The sequence below is a fragment of the Lepidochelys kempii genome, chromosome 1, assembly GCF_965140285.1.
Source record: "Lepidochelys kempii isolate rLepKem1 chromosome 1, rLepKem1.hap1, whole genome shotgun sequence".
In the NCBI taxonomy this organism is placed as follows: domain Eukaryota; kingdom Metazoa; phylum Chordata; order Testudines; family Cheloniidae; genus Lepidochelys; species Lepidochelys kempii.
In genome coordinates, this window is record NC_136380.1 from 142,403,181 (window position 1) to 142,426,970 (window position 23,790).

The window sequence follows — 23,790 nt, forward strand, 5'->3', positions numbered from 1 at the left end:
CTGTAGTTTGCCCACCTCTGGTCTACACAGATCAGATTGTAGAAATGGAGCCTTAGATTTTAGGGCTAGATAATCACATGTTCAGAAAGTTCTAAGGAGACTGCATTCCAACTGTTTTTTTTTAACAGATGTAATTTATATTGCATATGTAGAGAGAGGCAGGCAAGAGGCAGAGCAATGGCTGTGCTCCATCTTCCCACATACTGGCCAGCATATCAGGGAAGTAAGCTGTTCCACCGAAAGGGAGACCTGCACCCCGGTAGCTTCCAGAGTCATCCTATGTTTCTGGGCTTCCTTTGTAGGATGCTTCCAACTCACCAGTGATTAAACAGTAACCTAATCCTTAGGAAGTTATGCAAGAACAGCACTGTTGGAAACTTAGTTTTCAGTGTATAAATATGTCTCACAACAAAGGCTCAGCGCACAGTATTATGTAATACACCATGATCGAAGGAAACCAATTATTTAATAGCCCTAATTCACACACACACAAAATGATATGGAAGTAGGGCATTGTCTGCTTCTGAACCAATTAGCTAGAACCTTCTCCCTGCTGATCTGAAAAATTCTGTCCCTCATTGTAGACTGAAATGAAAAGGTCTATTTGCTGACCCCACAGCACTCGTGTGAGAAACTTTTTGTTCTTAGAGTGTATTAGAACTTCTGAGGGGGGTAAACGTAACTGAGGCAGGGAGGTGCATGCACAAGTGTTCACAACTTCAAACTCTCTGGAAATTAGCTCCTGAACATAAGAGGTGCTATAATGGGATATAATTTGTTTAAATGTTAACTACCAGTACATGCTTCTTGTCACATTTTCTATAAAATATGACAGTTCTTTGAATTATTCATCTGTGGATGTCTCATCCAAGTATAAACATTATCTGTTTAAAATAAAGATGTTGGTGAATGTAAAGAATTGTTTTGCACATTTCTGTTAAAAGAAAAATTAATGCAGATCTTTTCCAGTGTTGAGCAAAATGCTCTGTAATCTTTGAATGCTTGCTTTGAAGGTGTGTCATAAATATAAAGGGAAGGGTAAACCCCTTTAAAATCCCTCCTGGCCAGAGGAAAAATCCTCTCACCTGTAAAGGGTTAAGAAGCTAAAGGTAACCTCGCTGGCACCTGACCAAAATGACCAATGAGGAGACAAGATACTTTCAAAAGCTGGGAGGAGGAAGAAAAACAAAGGGTCTGTGTGATGCTTTTGCCGGGGACAGAACAGGAATGGAGTCTTAGAACTTAGTAAGTAATCTAGCTAGGTATGTGTTAGATTATGATTTCTTTAAATGGCTGAGAAAAGAATTGTGCTGAATAGAATGAATATTCCTGTCTGTATATCCTTTTTGTAACTTAAGGTTTTGCCTAGAGGGATTCTCTATGTTTTGAATCTAATTACCCTGTAAGGTATCTACCATCCTGATTTTACAGAGGTGATTCCTTTTTACTTCTATTAAAACTCTTCTTGTAAGGAAACTGAATGCTTTTTCATTGTTCTAAGATCCAAGGGTTTGGCTCTGTGGTCACCTATGCAAATTGGTGAGGATTTTTACCAAACCTTCCCCAGGAAGTGGGGTGCAAGGGTTGGGAGGATTTTGGGGGGAAAGACGTGTCCAAACTATGTTTTTTCAGGAACCCAGATAAAGTTTGGTGGTGGCAGTGGAAGTCCAGGGGCAAAGGGTAAAATAGTTTGTACCTTGGGGAAGTTTTGACCTAAGCTGGTAAAGAGAAGCTTAGGAGGTTTTCATGCAGGTCCCCACGTCTGTACCTAGAGTTCAGAGTGGGGGAGGAACCTTGACAAGGTGTCAGTGCAGTTAGTTTTCATGTCCAAAAGGGCAACGCTCAGTTATTGCCTGTTTGATTGGCTCATATAGGTGCTCCTGCCCATCAGTAGGAATGAGTGTGTTCCTTCCCTCACTCTACCCTGTGTAACTCTCATAAAATTTCCTAGGGTCCTTCATCTGTGCTGAGGGATATAAGCAGTCAAAGTCTCCTCAATCTTTTCTCTACCTCCATTCCCCCATTTAAGCCATAGGATGTCATTGGCGCTGTAGGAAAACTCTCCTTGATTTGCAAAGGGGCAGGAAATTAATGGTAGCTGCTCTCAGTAACATTTGATGGGTAGTGGAGGAGAGGGAGTGGAGGGTCTCAGCAGTGACTCCTGGTGGCAGTGAGAGTCTGCTTCAGAGGCAACAGCCTCACCATTTACTCAGCTTCCAGGAGCTCACTGCCCTGTCTAGTCATGGGAAATAACATATGAAGAAATTGGTCTCTAAAAGAAAAAGATAAGGGGGAGTAATTGACTCAGAACTGGAGCAGGTGGGAATGAGGCTGTGTCACCGACTGATGATTTTATTGTGAATCTCATGCTATTTGGTGTTCTTCCTGACGTCTCAGCACCTGGAGACAAGTGATTATGTGGGAATCTCAGTTTTCATTTTTAAAAGAAACATTCCTAGCCCTTGTGGTTGCAGAGAGAAGCCTGAAAACATGACCTGACCACACTCTAAAGGCTCAAAAACTAGAAGGCAACCAAAACGACCCAAAATAATGTACTATTATTTATTATTGATGGTTATTATTATACTTATTATTTATTATGTACTACAATTATTAATTTTAAAGCCAATGTCATAATTTTGGGAGGTCTGACATGCTTGTTGACCACTTGGGGTTGGCCATACTGAAAATAGCCCCCTTAGCAGAGGATCAGGGATTGATCCTCTCTGAAGTTGACAAAAGAGAAACTAGGAGTAAAGAATGCAAAATCTATCTCAGACAAACACTGGGCTAAACAGTGAATGAGTGGGTGAGAGGCAGGGTGACCAGCTAGCAAGTGTGAAAAATCGGATACTTTTTTTTTTAAGGCAAAGGGGTATAGTTGCCTATATAAGACAAAGCCTCTGGGACATCTGGTCACCCTAATGGGCGATCATGTTAAATTGAGTGCCAAAAACTCATCTAGCCCATACTTTTCCCTTATCACTCTGGACTGTGCGATCTGCCTCCTACTTAAAGTTCTTAAACAGGAGCACAGCTGCACTATCTTGATTTCCTTTACATCTGTTAGTCATTACACCAAACTGTTACAAGCTGCTCAGAGAGTGGGTGAGATCTGACACAAGGATCCTTTGATCTGCCTTTAGTTATATATATATATTTTATATTCTTGCCCAGATCAACGGAAACTGAGAGGTTGAGGATATTAAATTATTGGCAAGGCTTAGGCTATGAATGTGCCCTTCCATCTTTAGCCAAGTTGAGGACCTCTCTTTGGAGGTGTGGAGGAGAGAGAAGGCTTCCATTTTGGTATTCAGTACTTTGCCATAGTCCTAAGGAGTCTCTCCCATCAGGGCACCACAGGATAATCCTATAAGTGCTATGGAAGTATCCTGGGAGTTTTTTCTGCCTTATGTAAGGAGACAGGCTATTAAGACATATGTGATAGTGGATCCTTATATACGTAAGTTTGAGGTGCTCCTTGTCATAAAACATGTTGCTATGTTATTTCATTTAAAGCTCAAAAAAGAGTAAAAATATAAATCTTTCTAAGAAAACCTTCTGCAATGCAATTTATTTTTCATATTTGCCTAATACCAAAACTAACTCCTCCATCTCCCCTACTGTGCTCTCTATGACACTACCGCCTCGCCCCCACGCAAGAGGGGTATACATAGGATGTGGTAGCATATTGCACTATCCTCTGATGAGACAACCCTGCCCCCTCACCCTTGGCTCCATCGCAATTACTGCAGTGCAGAAGAAAACTAGGATTTCAGAACTCCATGCCAGGAAGCCCAGCTCAGTGGGGATGGAATGTACCCCAGCAGCCAGCGGGCTTTGGGGAGGAGTGTGTATGGAGCTGGTGACGCTCCAGACAATCAGATCCATCGGTCATATACCCTGGTGGGGAGAGATAGGGCAGGAAGCTGGATGTACAGAGTGTGGGGGGAATGCAGACTTGCAGACTCTACTGCAGCCTGGAGGTGGAAGCAACAAACATGCAGTGACTTTTTTATTATTATTGTTATTTGCCGGTGTTACTACTCAGGGTCCCGAAGGGAGGTTTCTGCAATCTCATCCCAGCTCTGATGGCCCCCTTCTCCCTGTGCCACAGTGCCAGGCCCAGCTGCTCAAGCATAGGGAAGTGGATAGGTTTTCCCCTTAATCTGGAACTCCAGGACTGTGCTGACTTATCAATGTGAGCTGATACCATGGCAAAGTACAAGCAAGGTATAGAGTACAAATGTTAGCAGGACAACGCATGTTCATTAGAGGAGATGCCTAGGGTTTGTATTATTGTATTTCAGTGTTAGCTGTTTCCTCTTGTTCTGCTTAAATGTGGGGGACAAAGGACAAGCTAACTGAAGGCTATGTCTGAATCAATGACCGGGGAAAGAAAGAAGGAAACCCTCTCAAGCACGATGCAGTTTAAAAGCAATCTATGTTGGGTAATAGAAATGATACTTTTGTACTTACAAGCAAGAGTTTGATTGGAAGGAAAGTTAATGTGACCATTTAACACCACAATAGGGAAACAAACATATTTTATAAATAATTGATATCTACACATCAAAGAAAGCCATTCTTATAACTGAGGGGTAAAAGAGTCCTACTACCCAAAGGCTCATTTCTCTCAAGTGAAGCCACTGTTAGAGATGCTGCTCTGTTGACAGCTTTTTAGAGGCCAGACAGATTTCTAATGGGTTACTGAGGAGGTAACCCTACAATCGCCACCATACAAAGTCTAGGGCTGCTGAGGATATCTTTCCATAGCTCTTCCTCCTCCTGTGCTTGTTATTTGACTAAGGGTACATCTAAACTGCAACAATACCCAGCAGCAGTGAGTCTCAGGGGACTTGGGCTCATGGGGCTTGTACTACTGGGCTAAAAATAGCAGTGCAGACATAACCACTTGGGCTGGAGCCCAGGCTCTGAGATCCACCAAGACTCCAGCCCGAGCGGGAACATTTAAACTGCTACTTTTAGCCCCGTAGCACAAGCCTGAGTCATTTGACCCTGGCTCTGAGACCTGCTATTGTGGAGCTTTTTTGCTGTATAGATGTACCCTAACTCATTTCTGTAAATTAACAGTAGACTCAATCCCAAACGTCAGGGTTTAAAACAATCTCTAGCTATTAGAGATCAGAATGAGCCCTAATGTGGGGGCGGATTATCCCCTATTTCCCCCCTGTGGAGTTCTTACACCTTCCTCTGAAGCACTGGCCATTGTCAGCCACAGGATACCAGAGTAGGTGGACCTCAGATCTGATCCAGTGTGGCCATTCCTTGTTTCCTAAGAGTTCTATTGTTTAATGTAAACTGATTTGGGTTTTGACTGTTATATCTGAGAAAAGTTATTTGCTGCAGTTCTCAAAGGAATCTGAACTTTGTCTTCACAGGAAGGTGAACGAGATGGTCTGTGCACAAGGGTGACGATAGAGGGAGGAAGGCTGGGGAGCAGGGCCACACTACAGGCTGGAAAATAACAATGTTGACACATGATGGCCAAACAACCTAAGGGTACAAGGGTCTGTCAGGTTAGCCTATTAGTGAGTTAAACAACACTTCAATGATAGGCAAGTCATATGGCCGAACGCTCTCCTTAGACCAAATTCTGGCTAAAATGATTGGTACCCAAGTGAGCGCATTTATAAACATGGCCAGAAGAAGGAGCTGGGCCTGCCACCCCACAGCCCTGACAAGGAGTTACAGCACCATGTGGTCTCCGCTTTTGCTTCTACCCACACCTGCAACTAGACTACCAATGCCGCTGCCAGTCCTGGAGCGGCTCCTCCAGTCATGGCCAACCCAAAGCTCAGGCTCCAATGGGAAGGAACTGGGCCCACTGCACTAGCCCTTGCTGCTCCCAGCTGGTGATTCAGCACCACATAGCATCCCCACCTCCTAATGGAAGCTCCCTGGGCTGGGATATAAAAGACCCTAGAGAACCAAAAGTTCCCCTTCATCCCTTTCTAAGGCATTCTTTAACCCCTTCACTTTCCCTAAGCTACCTGACTCAGCACCCCCATTCATGTCACTCTCCGAACCTGAGAAGCAATAAAAGCATGAGAAGATGGGTTGGGGAAGAAGGGAATACAACTGCAATGCCAAGTTATTTTGCTGTATGATGATCTAACAGCTTTAAAGATTTAATTTAGTTGGGTATCCATCCATGTAGCAATGTATTTTCTTATACTGCACTTCAGGGCATGTGATAATCATCATTGCCAGATCCCCAGTAGACTAATTATAAGACAACAATTTTCAAACACTAAGAATAACAGTCATCTGAAACTAAATCTGGGGTTAAATTTAGGTCTGACTATCTCTCATAGAAGGAGGAAACTTTAAAGCTCTACATTAAAAATTCATATTTCTCTGGGCACTGGTTTAATATGATGACTACAATATTACATTTTACAAAAAGGTTAATTTCCCTTTTTCCAGGTTTCCTAAGGAGAAAGCCTCTGTTGTTACTTGAAAATCACAGGAACATTTTGCCACAGAAGGCGAAACACAATAAAGTATTAAAGGGGTTTTTTGTTTGGTTGGGTTTTTTTGTAAATTGACACATTTATGTTGTACACAAACAAATAAATGTTACAATGTGTTTTGGGCCAAATCACTTTGATTGCACATCATATCCTTCCAGGCCCCGGATACTCTTCAGTTCTGCAGTTACAGAATCCTCCTGCATTATGTTCTATATTGCTTTTTCTTCTTTTATGTGACTAGGCAGAAGATTCCAGATGCCATTCTTTTATTTCACTTACAGCTCCTCTGCCCTTTCTCCAGGATACAAAGGACTTGTTTCAATAGAAGTAATTGGCAAATGAACTGTTCTGTTAGATACTATGTGACACAAATCACTTTTGCTATTTTTAGCCAGGTTCAGTTGCCCCCTCTCCCTTTAAAACTGAATCCTTATTGATACTGCTTGATGTACCTTTACAGATTCAGACTTTTGAAGGAAATCGGCCAATGCTTTTTTTAATAGAGATGGAAGTTCCTTGCTTTAGGACTCAAGTCCAAAAATAGCCAGAATGTAAGACAACAGAGGCCGAGATTTAGAGAGACTTGTTCAAAATCAGGTGAAAATAATTTTAAAATCAATGTCTTTGCTATGTTGATGAATTTTTCTATTTCAAAGCTTTGCTACTGATCATAGACAAACTCCTAATTGTGAGAGTGTGTGTGTGTTCCCATTGACATAAATGGGCTTTGGATCTGCCTGTAGTTCCTAAAGCCACAGTAAAGAAAGATCTCTTTTACTCACCTGTTCTTTTCTACTACTGGTCAGCTCTGGGGACAAATTTCAGCTCACTCTTTATATTCTGGATCTCTGATAAGTTGACAGCAGGGCCTGGAAGTTTCTTGGCTCCTGGGAGCTGCTTCTTCTCCTTCTCCTCCTCTGTAGAAGCAGGAATGCTCTGTGCAAAGGGAAAATAGTCACCTTACAATAACCATACACATCTCTTGAGCATAAACAGAGATCAGATTAATTGGGAAACGTGAAAAGGTTTTTTTGATGCTAAATGTAATCACAATGGAAACTGGACAGCTGTAAGAAGGAATTAACTTGGTTAGTAGATGCCTTGAGATGCCTGCACATGTTTTGAAAAATACATTAAAGTGTGCTGAATGCACAAGGATTTACATCTTTCTACATGTGAGTAGCAATTTACTATGTTAAAGGAATAATGGGAAGTGAATCTGGTGGAGTGCCATAGGCAGTCAAAAGGAAGAAAAGTAAATGTCCATTTTTATGACCTAATATCTTGTCGAGTTACATAGCCATGAGCTCTAGCTACTGAGAAACCTAATATTCTGCAACTCCCGAGTCTCTGAAGAGCAGAGCTGTGATGGTAGCTCATGGGCACTAAGGGCCTGATCCAAAGCCTATTAAAGTCAATGGGAGTTTTTCCATTGACTTCAGTGAGCTTTGGATCAGGCCCTGTGGAAGAGATGGATTTTGAGAGATTTGCAACACAGCGTAGTGGGAATCTTTAAAATTAAGACCAAGACCTGGGTCTGGACTCAAACAGGGAGCTAATGTAGAGTGTTGGAGCATTGGAGGTGAGGATGGGGTATGTTCTTGTCATCTGTGTTAGTTATAACATGGCCTACCACATGCTGTATTATCTGCAGCTTCTTCATGGTCTTCCATTGACAACCCTTATTTGTCGTACATGGCCATGACTGAAGCTGGAGGTGATAAATCACTTTGGCTGGTCCAGCTATGACTGGAAGGGATGCATTTCTGGCTTCTAACACCATGTGGAGTAGTGCTGGATGAACTTTTCTACATACAACTTTTTTTTTTTTTCAGCAAAAATGCTCATTCGGTGATACCACATAACTTCTTGAGTGCATGTTGATTTTGCTGAATTTTTCATTTTGAAAAAAACTTTTTAAAAGTTCAGAAAAAATCAAAACAGTCAGTTTTGAAATTTTCTAAGTGAAATGTTTTGATTTTTCAGTCTGAAACAACTTTTCCTTTCAAAATTTCCTTTAATTTTATTTTTAAAAATTCAAAGTTATTTTAAAATGCTCAAAATCACAAGGAAACATTTCATTCTTTTTAAATGCAATGCTTTGTTTGATCCAAACCCATTTTTTTCTTTTCTAAATTGCCAATGAACAAAAAAACCTGTTTTTCACCCAACTGTAATTCAGATGTCCAGGAGTAGTGAAACATACAGAACAAGCCCAGAACTATGTATTACCTTGTTGTGTCAGTTGGTGGGTAGATGCCCTCAAAAGATGGTGTCATGGTTTTGGCCAAGTCTTCAGAATCTTTCCCTTTGCCCAATTACATCACCTTGTGTTTCTTGGATTTAGGTTTCAGTGAAGCTAGTCTTAATACAAGTACAAGACAGCTGGTGACAGCTTCTCTCTGTGAGAAGCTGTCAAGCCAGGTGCCATCTGTACAATGCTGTTATTGAAGACAGCCTAATTCTTCCCCTCTCGTCCCCCCATCTCTAATTCCTACTGTTTCCTTGACATTAAGACCAGAAAGGACCATTTATTATTATTATTAACTGTAGTAGTTGAACATTTATACTGTGGCAGTGCTTACAGTCTACAACCGGGACATTTCATCTCAATTGACTTTAAGGTGGGTAGGTAGTTTTCCAGCAAGGAATTTAAGATTTTTCCAGCCTAAGTTCTATATCAGGGGTTCTGAAACTTGTTTTGCTGGAATCCCCTTTGAAAATATTTCAGGTTCTGGTGACAGTCCAATAGTATTAATAGTACTATTAATACAATAATAGTATTATTTCTAGTAATTGATTGACCAAATATAGCTCCAGGAGGAAGAGGTTTCAGAGGGGTAGCCATCTTAGTGTGGGCAGTGAAGAAACAGATTGACAGAGCGAGAAGGGTACCCAGAAGTCACCTACTACAGGACAGGCCCAATAAAGAAAGTAACAGACTGCCACTAGCCATCACCAACAACCCCCAAGTAAAACCTCTCCAGCTCATCAAGGATCTACAACCTATCCTGAAGGATGATTCCTCTCTCTCCCAGACCTTGGGACACAGGCCAGTTCTCGCTTATAGACAGTGCCCCCAACCTGAAGCAAATACTCACCAGCAACTACACGCCACATAACAGAAACACTAACCAAGGAACCAACCCCTGCAACAAACCCCGTTGCCAGCTCTGTCCGCATATCTATTCAGGGGACACTATCATAGGACCAACCACATCAGCCACACCATCAAGGGCTCGTTCACCTGCACATCTACCAATGTGATATATGCCATCATGTGCCAGCAATGCCCCTCTGCCATGTACATTGGCCAATCTGGACAGTCTCTACACAAAAGAATGAATGGACACAAATCAGACATCAAGAATTGTAACATTCAAAAACCAGTAGGAGAGCACTTCAATCTCCCTGCACACTCAATAACAGACTTAAAAGTTGCCATTCTTCAACAAAAAAACTTCAAAACCAGACTTCAATGAGAAACTGCAGAACTGGAATTAATTTGCAAACTGGACACCATCAGATTAGGCTTGAATAAAGTCTGGGAGTGGCTGGGTTACTACAAAAAATAATTTCCCCTCTGATACTCACACCTTCTTGTCAACTGCTGGGAATGGTCCACATCCACTTTGATTGAACTGGCCCCATTAGCACTACAAAAAATAATTTCCCCTCTGTTGATAGTCACCCCTCTTGTCAACAGTTGGGAAGGGCCACATCCACCCTAATTGAATTGGCCTCATTAGCACTGACCCCCCCCCACTTGGTAAGGGAACTCCCATCTTTCATGTGCTGTATATTTATACCTGCTTACTGTATTTTCCACTCCGTGCATCTGATGAAGTGGGTTATAGCCCAGGAAAGTTTATGCCGAAATAAATTTGTTAGTCTCTAAGGTGCCACAAGGATTTCTCATTGTTTTTCCAGGAGGAAGAGTGAATCTACTGTGGCTTCAATTTCTCAGGGAGAAGCAGCAGAGAATTGTAGAAACATTTTAACTTCTGCCTTTCTGGGCCACAAGGGCTTTTCATGAGGCATCATCTCCAGGAAATTTAGGCTACTATAAGTTTGATTGGCTTGATACATTTGTATTTAATTTTATGTCATTTAATTCATGCAAAATAACTTACATGTGCATGCATGTTACTAATGATGTGATCAGATGTTTGTCTGTCTTGTTTCACTGCCTAAGAGCCAGAGTATTGGTGAAAGGTTTATTCCAGAATTCTGTTCCAGTTAAAATATATCATTTCTCATAGAAATACTTGTGCATGCTTACTGCAAATGTGAGAGCTAGTACAAGTAAATCTACAACTCTTTGGGGAAACAGAATGCTAATGGGGCACAAAAATAACAAACTAGAGTGGATATCACAAAAAATTGATCACAGTATAAATCCAGCTCTAATTCTGACTTCATTTAAGCACCATACAAAGTATACTGTACTACAGTAAGAATATGTGTTGGCTTCCTTTATATTTATTATTACTATTATATATTGTTTCTGTTGTGGTAATGTGTGAGGACCACAATCAGGAATCAGGACCACATTGTACTAGGCACTGAGCAGTGTCCAGGTGACCTCACAATCTGGGATTAAGGCAAGTAGAGTAAGTAAATTAACGGAGAAGGAGTGGAAGGGAGGCAGCAGAAGGTCTCAGGAGACATAGATGGTTACCAGACAGTATTGTTTTCTTACACAGTTTCATTGCCTGATAACTTGACTAAGCAGAAAAGAATAAGGGCCTGAATTCCAGAACTATCTGTAGAGGACCTGTTTAAAAATGATTGCTGCCTAAATCACTTACAACAGAGTTCTCTTTTGTAGTACTGTGTTGTAACTGACTTAGGTTACATTTTGGTCTTTGGGACCATGTAAGGTTTGGACATGTTTTGGAGAGGTTCCATTCTATACATTATTTTTAGGGTTACTTTTTAATCTCAGATATGTGGCATTCATAACTACGTGCCTCAAATTATCCCCCACTACATGTGCAATGTGTACTGTGCAGCTGAGATTGGAACTTGATCTCTAACTTTATCAAAGGAGGTCTAAAGAGTCAATAAAATGCCGGATGGTGGTAAGATTAGGGAAGCAAATATCTAGGTGAAGAGACAGTGTTCTTTTTTGAAATTCCCATGTCCTCCCACTCAATTTGCTTGCTACATGCCCTTTTACTCCATTTTTTTCACATACAAAACTTACAAGGATTTCAGCCCATTGAATGTGACACATCTTCCTTGAGAGGTTCTCAAAATATAGCCCATAATGTTCAGATAGATTTGCCTCTAATGGCCTTAAAGATAGAACCATGGATTGTACTGCAAAAGCTAAATAAACAGAAAAAACTGAAAAGACAAATCCACTGGGAACATTTATGTTCCACTGCTACCACAAGGTATAATTCAGCAGAACCTTTACTCATGTGAATAGTCCCATTGGTTTGGGGAAGTAAAGGCTACAGGATCAGAGCAGAAACTTTAATTCTATAGTTCCTGTTTCATATATAATATACACATAATTGAAGAGCAAAGCTATAATTCAATGATCCAACTAAATCAAACAGTGCTAGCCATTTATCTTATTTCTCAAATATACTACCAACCCTCGTGCATGCGTTATTAATTTCTTTTTAATATCTTTTGCATTCCTTCAAAATTGAATTACTAAATAGCAAATATGTTTTAATTTTTTTTCAGAAGAGAAAACCATCTGTGCTTGCAAGGTCACTTTATACATTTTCTTTCCAAAATGCCTTGTTCAAAAATAAGTTAGATCAGTTTTTCCCCCCCAAATGACTTTATAAACAGAGCATCATTACTGTAAAGTATATAAGAGAATTTAGCAAAATAACCTCTTCTGTTTTGATTAACAATGAAACTGATAAGAGGAGAAGAAAGAATTAACCTTCAGTAAGAAAATTACAAGTCTGAAGTGTCTATAGTAGCTAGGGGAAAAGGCTGATAATTTGTCCAAAAATATTCCCTTTTAGAGAGAGAGCATCGGTGTCCCTGGAGTAGAATGGAGTGTCACAATCCCCCTCTTGGTCTCCCATCGCCCCAGTCAGGAGTAAACTATGCTAGGGCTATACACCGTGCAATATATACTCCCCAGAGTGCTGGTTTGCTTTCCCATCATTGCCTTCCCCTCACCTGTCACTGCTGATGCCATTCTCTTAACTAAGCAGGACCACATACCCTGGTACTTGTTTATATTACCATGTATGTTTTGACTTCAAAAATAACACCAGGTATATCAACTGTATTCAACAGTCAGTGGTTGACTTCCAATTGGGATTGGTATACGCATGCCTGTGATAACTAGGATTGGCATTTTGTACTGTAGCCTAGATAGCTGCATAGCACATAAACTGCAGAGAGTCTCCTGCATTAAGTTTAAATATTATTTTTCTTACCTCCTCCACTTCAGGTATAAATTCTTTTCTTTTGGGAGGATGCCCTGCTCCAGGTCGAAATGCTCCCATTGGGATGTTGATATTAGCCTGTCAGAAGGAAACCATGATGGATTCACCACACCAAAAAAAAGTCTAAATGCAATGAAATTACAGACAAAGATGCAATTGCAAAAAAATGGATCACTGGCGTGAATCTCTCTCTGTGTTTTTTATTTGTAGCCACTGCAGTGTTTTTACAGAGTTGGTGCTGGAGTGATGGCTCTCAAACCCTTTCATTCTATGGGCCGCTTATGAAGATAAAGATCCTCTTGCTGGCCCTCTCCACCCAGCTTCCAGCTCCTGATCCTGCTCCTTGCCTGTGGCAACTATAGTGATTAGTTACATAAAAGCTTAATATTAAGATGGTACTAGAGAGACAAAATGGAAATAATCACATTTTCCTGTTATGAGAATGGCAGCTTGGCCGTTCCCCACACCCACCATCCTTTTGAAGTCATGCTACTTATTTCCTCCCCCGTGCATACAGTATTAATATATTTATCAGTAGTTAGCTCCCTGTATTGCCTGCAGCCCCACTGCTTTAAGTTCTCTGGGTTACTTTGCAGTTTGGTTTTGTTCACCTGTACATTTGCTACCCCTCCAGTTTTGGTGTTACCCACAAATTTGATTGAGGCTGGATTTACACCAACGGAATGCTATTAGATGGAATAGATTCAAACAGTGCTTAAAGATGACTGTTTTTTCAGCTTTTTAATTAACTTGGTCAAAAAGCCGCTGGATTTTCATGGACAGGATATCACAGCTCAGCCGAGCTGTGGAGTGCATCTGGTATGGGGACTTGGAGGTGGCATCTCTGCTGTTTGCAGATGGTGTTGTCCTTGCTTCTTCAGACTGCGATTTCCGATGTGCACTTGAACGTTTTGCTGCAGAGTGTGAAGCGGCTGGGATGAGAACCAGCACCTCCAAATCAGAGGTCATGGTCCTCTCCGGGGAGAGCACCTGCCCTTAGTGGATGAGTTCAAGTATCTAGGGGTCTTGTTCATGTGTGACGGCAAGCGGAAGCGGGAGATTGACTGGCAGATTGGTGCGGTGGCGGCAATGATGCGGGTGCTGCACCGATCCGTGGTGGTGAAGCGGGAGCTGAGTTCTCAGACGAAGCTCTCGATTTACAGGTCGCTCTATGTCCCCATCTTCACCTACGGTCATGATCTTTGGGTGATGACCAAAAGGATGCGATCGCGGGTACAAGCGGTGGAAATGAGGTTTCTTCACAGGGTGGCTGGGCTTACTTTCCAAGACAGGGTGAGGAGCTCAGCTATTTTGGAGGGCCGTGGAGTAGAGCCGCTGCTTCTCCAGATCAAGAGGAGCCAGTTGAGGTGGTTCAGGCACCTGATAAGGATGCCCCCTGGGAACCTTCCTTTGGAACTCTACTGGGCACATCCCACTGGGCAGAGGCCCCAAGCCTGACCCAGGACACACTGGAGAGATTCTATCTCCCGGCTGGCCTGGGAACGCTGGGGAATCCCCCAGGAGGAGCTGGAATCTGTCGCAGAGGAAAAGGAGGTCTGATCCTCCCTACTCTCCATGCTTCCGCCATGACCCTCACTAGGAAAAGTGGTATAAAGGACAAAGAAGAAGAAGAAAAGCCGCTGGACTTCCTAAGAATCCTGGATTGGGCCACAGCTAGTAGGAAGGAGATCTGCTTGATAGCTGATGGATTTGTGCCTTGTGCCAGAAGCAGATCTACAGACTTCATGAAAGTTTTAGAGCAATGAAAGCACAATAGTATTTGTAGTAAAATGCATACTGTAATGTGGATCCAGTTTAATTAGCACATGAAGTAATTAGATCCGGTACCCCAAGCACCTTTCTGGTTCAAATAGGTTGGAGTGCTCAGGAAAGTTCACTAGTATGTTCAATTCTACTGTAAATAAAATCAGTGGCAAAACCCTCTACATTGGCTGCAATGAGAGCAAGTTCTATGTCTATCTGAGGTACTTACAGAGTATGACTACATAGCAATTAAAAACCTCCGGCTGGTCCATTCCAGCTGACTCAGGCTCGCAGGGCTCAGGCAAAGGGGCTGTTTAGTTGCGCTGTAGACATTCAGGCTCGGACTGAAGCCTGGGCTCTATGACTCTGCAAGATGGGAGGGTCCCAGAGCTCAGGCTGCAACCCCAGCCCAAATGCTGCACTGCAATTAAACAGCAGCTTAGCCTGAGCTCCGCGAGCACAAATCAGTTATGGATGTCTAATTGCCTTGTAGACATACCCATATAGCCTCCAGGAGCATCTCAGCATCTTACAATCTTTAATGTATTTAACTTCATAGTACCTCTGTGAGGAAGGCAAGTGTTCTTTGCCTCAGGTCCCCATCCATAAAATGGGCAAAGAGAAACTAAGCGGCCACATAGGAAGCCTGTGGCACAACAGGTCACAAATTCCATGCTTGCTTCCCAACACTGGATCACCATTCCTCTCATTTGGAAAGTATGTTGTTATAATTACCTTAAGCAGTTTGGCCTCCAGTTGGTCAGTTACACTTAATAGTGTTTGAATTGTCATTCGTGGGTCAAATTCACCCTGCTGGTAAAGGGAATGGCAAATTTTACCTCTTTGCCTTAGACCTGTGCCTTTGCACCCCAGGAGGGATTCATCCAACTGGAAGGGTGGGCAGAGTTTCTATTGCTTCCTCCTCTTGTGGGCTTTGCCAGTCAGGGCAGCTTAATATTTCATCAGCCGTTCCAAAGGGTCTTCACTAGTGGAGGAAGCCAAATCAGCACAAACCCCTGACCACCTTAACCATGACCTTTCAGTGGTCAGTGCTTCTCCCCGTTGGAATCAATGGCAGTACTCTAGAGTTATGTCAGTGCAGCTGAGTTCAGAGTCTGATCTGTTATCTATTCGAGAGTTCAGACAGAAAGTTGCAGGCTAGTTTAAATGTGTCTTTAAAACAAAGATTTTTGAAAAGAGAATGAATGATAGATAAATATGGTTGCAGCCCTGAAGAAGAGCTCTGTGTCGCTCGAAAGCTTGTCTTTCTCACCAACAGAAGTTGGTCCAATAAAAGACATTACCTCACCCACCTTGTCTCTCTAATAGATAATATTACTCTCTGACTATAAATGGACAGATAAAATGTATGATGTGTCAGCTTGATGGCCTATTATACAGTGATCTGGACTACTAGAGCTGGACTTATTTTTACAGTCACTTAATTCTCTGGTTGGGAGTGTTGCAGAGACAGAATATACAGACCAGAGAGTCTGAGTGCCTTCTACTGCCCTGAAACAACCCAGAAGGCCAGTTTAGGAGTGTTATTGGTGAGACCCATGAGTCATGGTCACCCCTATTCATCCAGAAGGACAGATGAACAAACTGTAGGGCCACTTGAAGGTAATTGTGTTATAATAAATTGAGAAAATATGAATGTTTTCAGAGCTCTGAACAGAACAGAGGACCTCCACTAAAACACTAAACCAGAAAAGCACTTAAATGAGAGGAAAATCAAAAGCAGTAAATGTTGACAGAATGTATTTTCAGCTACTACTACAGACAACATTTCACACACAGATTATTGACAGCTTCTTCAGCTACATTTTTTCATGTCAGTGTATGGATATGGATCCTTACATTTCCATATCTGTAGCACAATATACATTGTCATTTCCCGAGATGTAGGACCTATTGTATCAGTATGTAGTAGCAAAAGCTCATAATCCATGAATCACTACAAGCTACAGTGTATAGAAGTCACTGACACCTTGTATCATGGATCTGAGATAGCTGCAAGAAAAATAGGCATCAGTTGCGGTGTAGGTTTTCTTACTACAGCAGCTTCCAACAGCTTTCCTTAGAAATGTAGTAAAAAACTCAGTCTGTGCAGTGGTTGCTTTTCTAACATTTGTTATTCAAGACTATTTCATAATTTTGACTTTCTTAAAGAATTACATTTAGTGATTTGGGGGCACAAGCTTTTTTAAAAAAAATACTAACAGTTATTTGGACGTTTAAAGTTTCAATTTAGAGGTTGGAAAAAAATCTTAGACATGACCAAAAGTGTCCACCCCTACTCTTTCAGTAAAGAAACAAGCAAATCAATTTAATTCAAAATGTGTTTAAAAAAAGAAAACTTGTTTAAATATAACATATTAAGATTAGTAGCTGATTAAAACTTAGATCCAAGTTATAAATCCCCTAAACTGTGAGTTAATAATGTAAATGATTTTGAAATCATTGAAATATATAAAGGGTGAAATCCTGACTCCCCGTCTGAAGTCAATGGCAAAATGTCCATTGATTTCAAAGCCAAGACTTCTCTCAAACAGTTATGCCTTTTTTGTACAAAAAAGTCAGCTCTGTTCAGTTAAATCACACTTTATAATAATAATACCTCTCTCCTATACCCACATATAGGCCTTGCAGCTTCAAAATGCTGCACAACCATTAGTTAATTAATCTTCATAATACCTCAGTGAGTTAGGAAAGTATTATCATGGGAAAACTTAGGGCAGATCAGCCATGATAAATTCTATTTGGGGTTCTTATGCTATTTCAAGCTTAAACTGTTTTTCCTATCAACATGCTGGGAAAATCTATTGCAAAAATATATTTAACAAAAATTGTAATAATATTGTACAAGTTAGTATTTGAGGAGGCACCCTGGCCTTTAGGCTAAGATCAACTGATTTAACTAACTAGTGTACTTTTTTTTATGTTATATGCTTAACCACTAACCCTTGTCTGTATTTTCTACCACAGGCAATTGTCAGCTCGTACAATTTTTCTTTATTTCTTTCTTCATTTGCAATATTAAAATCATTTCTGATGAACATGAATTGACATGGCTGGGGTATTTATAATGTGTATTCAACAATGTATGTGTTCTATAATTTTAAATATTCTTTATTAAAAGTTTTTATCAGTTTAAAATCTAACATGAGCTTAGTCTGGGAATGATATCCTGCACTTGCTGGCACAGCCAGCCTTTGGGGCCTAGAAAACACATAGTAACCAGCCTCTGTGAATTGACATCCTAGAAGTTTCTAGGATCATCTTTGGTTTCATTTAAAAAAAAAAAAAAAACCCAAACAAACAAAAAAGTATAGCTCTTACTGTTTTAGGACCAATTCCTACTCACGCTGAAATCAATGGTAGTTTTGCAATAGACTTCAGTGGGAGAAGAATTAAGGGCTTAGTTTCACCATGCTTTGTTCCCCTACTTCCGAGAGGTGTTGTGACTGTTCTGTAGTTAATGTTTGTAAAAGACTCTAAGAACTACAATTAACCAGAATGAGTAGACACCCCTACCTGGCACAGTCTTGTCATTGATTACTTTATTTTGGTTTTCCCATAAAATGTCTTTCTGAATAACAATGTAGTTAAATTGAATACTGGAACTATATATTTTGTTGTTCAAAAGAATGAAAAGATGAAAACATGCAAACATTAAAAGCTGTGCCATCTATCTATCCCCATACTTCTACCACAATGTATTAATTCTAAAGAAACCCCTCAGGTTTTCAGAGATGGGACTTGCTTATAATAGTGATTGGCTGTATATATGGAAATTCTGTGGATTATCCTGTTGTGTTTAGCAGACCCATCAACAAACAGTATTTATCATGCGAAGGGCTATTGTTTTTAAATCAAATCTGTGAATCTTTTTTTTTTTTTTTTGTTCAGATCACCAGCAATTCCTCAGGTCAATGTTTTTATGTGCTTTCATGTCTACCACGGCTAAACTTTTATTCTTTTTAAAATAATCACTAGCTACACTTAAGTGTTGTTCATTACAAACAAAATGCAGATTGTGAAGCAATTGATGTAAAAATTCATTATTTTCTGATATTAGAAATGTAAGTACTGTCTCTTACCTGAATGGATCTGACATTTGAAACTGGCTGTTTTGACATTCTTAAAGAGAGCACCTTAATTCCTGCAAGCAAAATGAGAAACTGTTACAGGCTCTGACATTCAGATAGCAGAGCTTGATAAACTAGAACTTAACCCATGCTGCTTCTTGACAGGCATCCATTTCATCAGCCCTTCTACTCTTTCAGTCTCAGTTTCAGAGTTGCTTAGATACTCCCTTCTAATACCTGAGGGAGTGAGAACACCTGAGCTTTCCTGGTTAATCTTTCATAGCCAGAAATGGTGACACTGCTTTCACATAAAAAAAATAATAGTGAGGGGAATCAGAAATTCTTAAGACATTAAGGACTTTCTAGAATGAGCAAATAGCAAAAGGAAGACGTTTGGGGGCAAACAACGTACTGTTACTGTTGTCTCATAATAGAAATAGAGGTTACAAAAGCCGTGAGCCTGCATCTGGCCTTTGCAAATAAAAATGTAATCCTGGAGCATACACTTTTAACAAATAAAAATGTATCCATCGCCTGACTCCCAAAGCTTAAAAAAACTCTCAAATCTATTTCTGTATAGACTGGGGGAGTGTGGGAGGGGGAATAGACACTGTTAAATTATAAAGTCCTTTGGAAATCTTCAGGCCACAGAGAACCTTCCCTTCAAAGATTTATATTAAGTAGATTTTTAGTAAGTTTTTGATCAATAGCATAAGAAGGAATTAAGAATGGAGACCATTTTAGATAAACGTGGAAAAACTGATACTGACTTAATATACAAATTCACACCAGGCCACTTACTCAGTTCTACTGACTCTGAAGTCAAGGAGCTCAATAAAGACTGACTGGAAAGCAAGAATCAAATTCTACCATCAGTTTCACTCAAGCAACCTCATTGGGTTGAATTTTGCTTTTGCTTTTTACTATCTTTTGTGAGGGCTATGTTTTCAGTTTGGGTAGGTCTGTGTAAGGATTTCGAACCAAAAAACCCATCATACAAATTATAAATTGTACAGTTCCAGGTGCTTTTTTTCACTGTGATAACCTAAAACCAGACATAGTTTACGTAACTTCAAAGTGCATTGTGTTGTCTGTTTGACTGACTTTGGTGGCGAAATCCTGTCACTTAAGTCAATGGCAAAACTCTCAGGATTTTACCCCTTGCATTCATTTATTTTTTTTTAAGTTGCTACTATGCCTGGAAAGTAATCATTTTCTCAGATGACTGATAGAAAGTGGACCTATGCTGATACAGTGTTGGTATTCAGTGATTGCATTTCAAGAATTATAAAAACCCACAAACTGTTAGAAAGACATGATCTATTATGTCTTATAACAGGGGAAAACGTAATTCTTTTATGCTATGATCTTTCCCCCCTTTCTGATCAGTTAAAAATGAAAACAAAGGCAAAGGAAATTAACACACATACGAATTTAAAAAATACAATGGGAGTGCTTCAAAACCACAGCAGCAATGAAATTACAGTTAAGGCTTCTAGCATATGGCAACACACTCCCCCACCTCACATGAAATAGCTGATATACTTTCACCAGCCTTTGGCCATACTTAAACATGGATGGGTGAGGAATTAGACTAAATCTTTACTTAGAATGTCTTTCTTTAAACCAAGCCATCTTAGTTTTTGTAATATGTTGTGAGTTCCTAAGAAACCTGTGTTGAAACTGATTGCAATCAGACACTGGTTCCTAAAGAGAGATGTATGATACAATTGTGTAGGATTGCTTTTGGAGGAGGTGATTTTTTCCTTCCAGTTCATGCTGCCCTCATTACTGCCAAAGAAATCAGGACAACAGCACACTGATGAGTAAAAATAGACAACCTTCTCTGGCTGCATTCCCTCCCTTCCTTCCCTCCTCCCAATTCACCTCTAGCACAACTACTGACTGTCAAATGTCTAGAAATAAAGCTTAAGTTACTTCAATATCTTTCTCTCACACCACACAAAGACAGACATGGATTAATAAATATATATTTTTATAAATGCTTTTATTTTGCCATGTATATCTGAGAGATATTCAACAAAATGCTGTTACCCACATTCTGTTATTTCTGGCATTTTGAGCAGATTTGCAAACTTGAACAAATCACAGCTCACATTCAGTATCAGCTAAGAATTTCAAACCCCCTTTGCCAGGCAAATTGTCTGATACACACAAAGCCTTGTTCTCAAGCCTCTTTGGCTTCCCCACACCTTACCTTTTACCTTTTATGGCCTGAATGCAAAGGCAAACTTTGAAAGCAATGACACTCTTATTTCGGTTTGGAGCTATTTAATGCCTGACTTCCAATGCAAACTCTTTTACTTTGTAGTGAAATCACTCATGTACAGGAATATTTAATAGGAAGGAATCAGTCAGTATTCCGGAACGAGTTTAAAAAACAAAGTTATCTTCTCTCCTTCAGCTAAAAATAATTCCTGAGAGGGGTGCAGAAAGATGTGCAGCTGTCTGGACTGACTGATTTCTTAGTCAATTTGCTTTAAATGTGGCTGAGATACACAAGGCACTATCATAATTTCCATCTTTCTTAATCCTACTGTACATAAGCAGCAGGACAAAACAAAACCAAAAAAACAAAACCAAAAACCCAAACCCCGAATGCAGTCCTCTTACCTCCTGCTGTACTCATGAAATCAAACACCATGGGTGTTTTGGCCAGAAAGCTGCAGTGTGTTTTTTTATAAAAGACTTTGACAGGAACTACACACCACTGTGAAACCTAACTGGTACTGAGGAGAAGGAGAAACCCACACTTTGCTTCTTCCTCTTTGCCAGGCACAAACTTACTACATTCTGCAGGCAAATACAATAATAACGTAAAGTTTTCGATAACACGGTTGTTTCTGCCTCCACTACTGTATGTTCACAGGAGCTATGATTACAGTGAAGAAAACTTACATCTCTCCCATCCCCCCCAACATTTTTTTTTACCAACTGTAACAAATTTTTTGAAAAAATTAAGCATGCTGCTACATAGTTTTGTTTGTGATGTCACTAAGTATTAAAGCAGCTTTCTGTTTTAAATCTTTTAAGATCCCCATAGATTATAAAGCAGTAGCAATAACAATCTGCACTAAACACATTAATATGATGCACAAGATGTTCAAATAAACAGAGACCTCTAACCACTTCGGACACTTCACAGAATCTTTCAAGTTTGCAAATGAGACCTTCAGCTTAGTTTACTGATTTATTTATATAAAAAAAGTTCCAAACCGTCAAGTGAGTATAGACACTTCTTTTCGATGCTGAAAGAGACACGTTCTTCAGTCAGCTGAGATCTTGACTGTGAGCCTTTAAATGTGTCTGAAATAGCGAGAGTGCTTTGTGCCTGTATGGCTCTGAGAGCTGCTCAGGGCTGGAGTGGAACTCAGTTTAGAAGCTAAGTGTAAAAGCGAATTCCTGTCATAGCTTGCAGTTGTTCTTCCTAAATATAGAGTTTGATACACCCTGTATCTTCATTCCCTCTGAGACACTTGAACTGTTAAAAACAGGGTTCAAGTGTCAAGCAATAGCTGTTAATGAAACACACCTTTGGGTCATTTTTTGCTGTCACACTCACTGTAGTTTTTGGGTGTGCACAGGAGCAAAGCACACAATGGTAGAAGGCAGTGCATATCCTTAAACTTTCCCTATTCTGTTTCAGGCACCACTTGCACAATGTTATCTCTTTACCACTGCACCAAACCAAGGATTGCTCACAAACACATACATTTTCAGCCATGTTTTTAGAAGGTGCTCACTAATTTTTTTGACTCAATTTTTGGGCACCCAGTTTGACACACCTTGGGCCTGAAATCATTGGAAGCTGCAATGGTCCAGAGGAACTCTGAAAGTCAGGCATCAGGTGAGCCCCCCAAAAGCTGAGGCACACAAAATGAATGAATTCTTCTGAAAATGTTGGCTCTAATAAATATTTGTTAAATGTTAGGGATCTGGGTTAAGAAATGCTTAGAAAGTACAAATGGGAGCAGTCATTGCGATTAATGCAACAATACGTCCACCTCATTATACTATATCATGGCAGAGCACAGACATGAGCAGTCATCCCTAATACCTCTCCTGGTCATGCACATTAGACATCTCTTGATCCTCTTTAGTGAGAGCTTTAAACCCTGATCTGTCTATACCCTCGCAGTTGTGCTTTGCACCAAACTGCAGATTTTCCCATCAGTCCAGGTCACACATGAATCACAAGAAATGGATCACATTTGTTTGACATCATCCCCATGTTCACACTCACACGACTGCAGCCTCCAGTTCGTTGTGACATCATGGGAACCGACATTCTTCCTGCTGCAGCTGCTCCCACCGCGTCTGACCAAGGACACCAATAATAGAAGACAGCAGAAACCAAAGAGAGCTGCTGTTGCTGCACTGTCATCATCTGCAGGATGGTGCCGAGTCATGCTGCTCCACTCCCTTATGAGTAATGGATGCATTTGCTGGCATGATACACTGCGATGAGGTGGCTTGCCCACCTACATATCTCAGGGAACTCTCCAACCAGCCACCCACCTACCCCATCATAGCTGCCAAGTTTTGTGCAACTCTGTGTTCTGAACCTACCACTGCTTGGAACAGGGTGTATTGACCATAAGCTGAAATCTGTGGTCATATGCAAATGATCTGCAAATATATACATTAACTCATTACACAATTTGCAGAAGATGTCACACAAGAAGCTGCACAAGACTTAGCAGCTATGGGCCCAATTAGTTGCAGCCATAAACCTACGTGGCAGCAGTAGTGCTAATGAGTGGTACTGCACAATCCAATATGAAAAACAAAGTCAAAGCATTTTTTACCTTAACTATATTGAAATATTAACTGTTTTATTGCGATTTCAGCTGGCTTTTCCTTTTCAGTTCATTTGGTGGCCTATATAGTAGAGTTATGTTTGAAGTTCTTGCCATTTGGCTTTAGTTCATTTGTACCCCAGTTTTATTGTGAGAAGGAACTAAAATATTTTTGAGGCCAGGGGATTTT

The 23,790-nt window shown here is 40.5% G+C and overlaps 1 protein-coding gene across 3 annotated transcripts in view; it reads right to left on the reverse strand.

Annotated features, from left to right (window-relative positions):
* Positions 1 to 23,190, reverse strand: part of SMPX (small muscle protein X-linked) — a 60,680-nt gene extending 37,490 nt beyond the window's left edge. Inside the window, exons 1-4 of one of the 3 annotated variants that reach the window (XM_073328068.1) lie at positions 22,018 to 22,083; positions 18,793 to 18,854; positions 12,917 to 13,003; positions 7,280 to 7,433 (exon numbers count right to left, since the gene is read on the reverse strand). In XM_073328068.1, coding sequence (XP_073184169.1) covers positions 7,293 to 7,433; positions 12,917 to 13,003; positions 18,793 to 18,831 — 267 coding nt within the window. In that variant the 5' untranslated portion in view covers positions 18,832 to 18,854; positions 22,018 to 22,083 and the 3' untranslated portion in view covers positions 7,280 to 7,292. Of the gene's footprint in view, positions 1 to 7,279; positions 7,434 to 12,916; positions 13,004 to 18,792; positions 18,855 to 22,017; positions 22,096 to 23,044 lie in introns of those variants that run through there. The other 2 variants (XM_073328078.2, XM_073328085.2) reach the window with 2 other exon arrangements.
* Between the last annotated feature and the right edge of the window lie 600 nt (positions 23,191 to 23,790).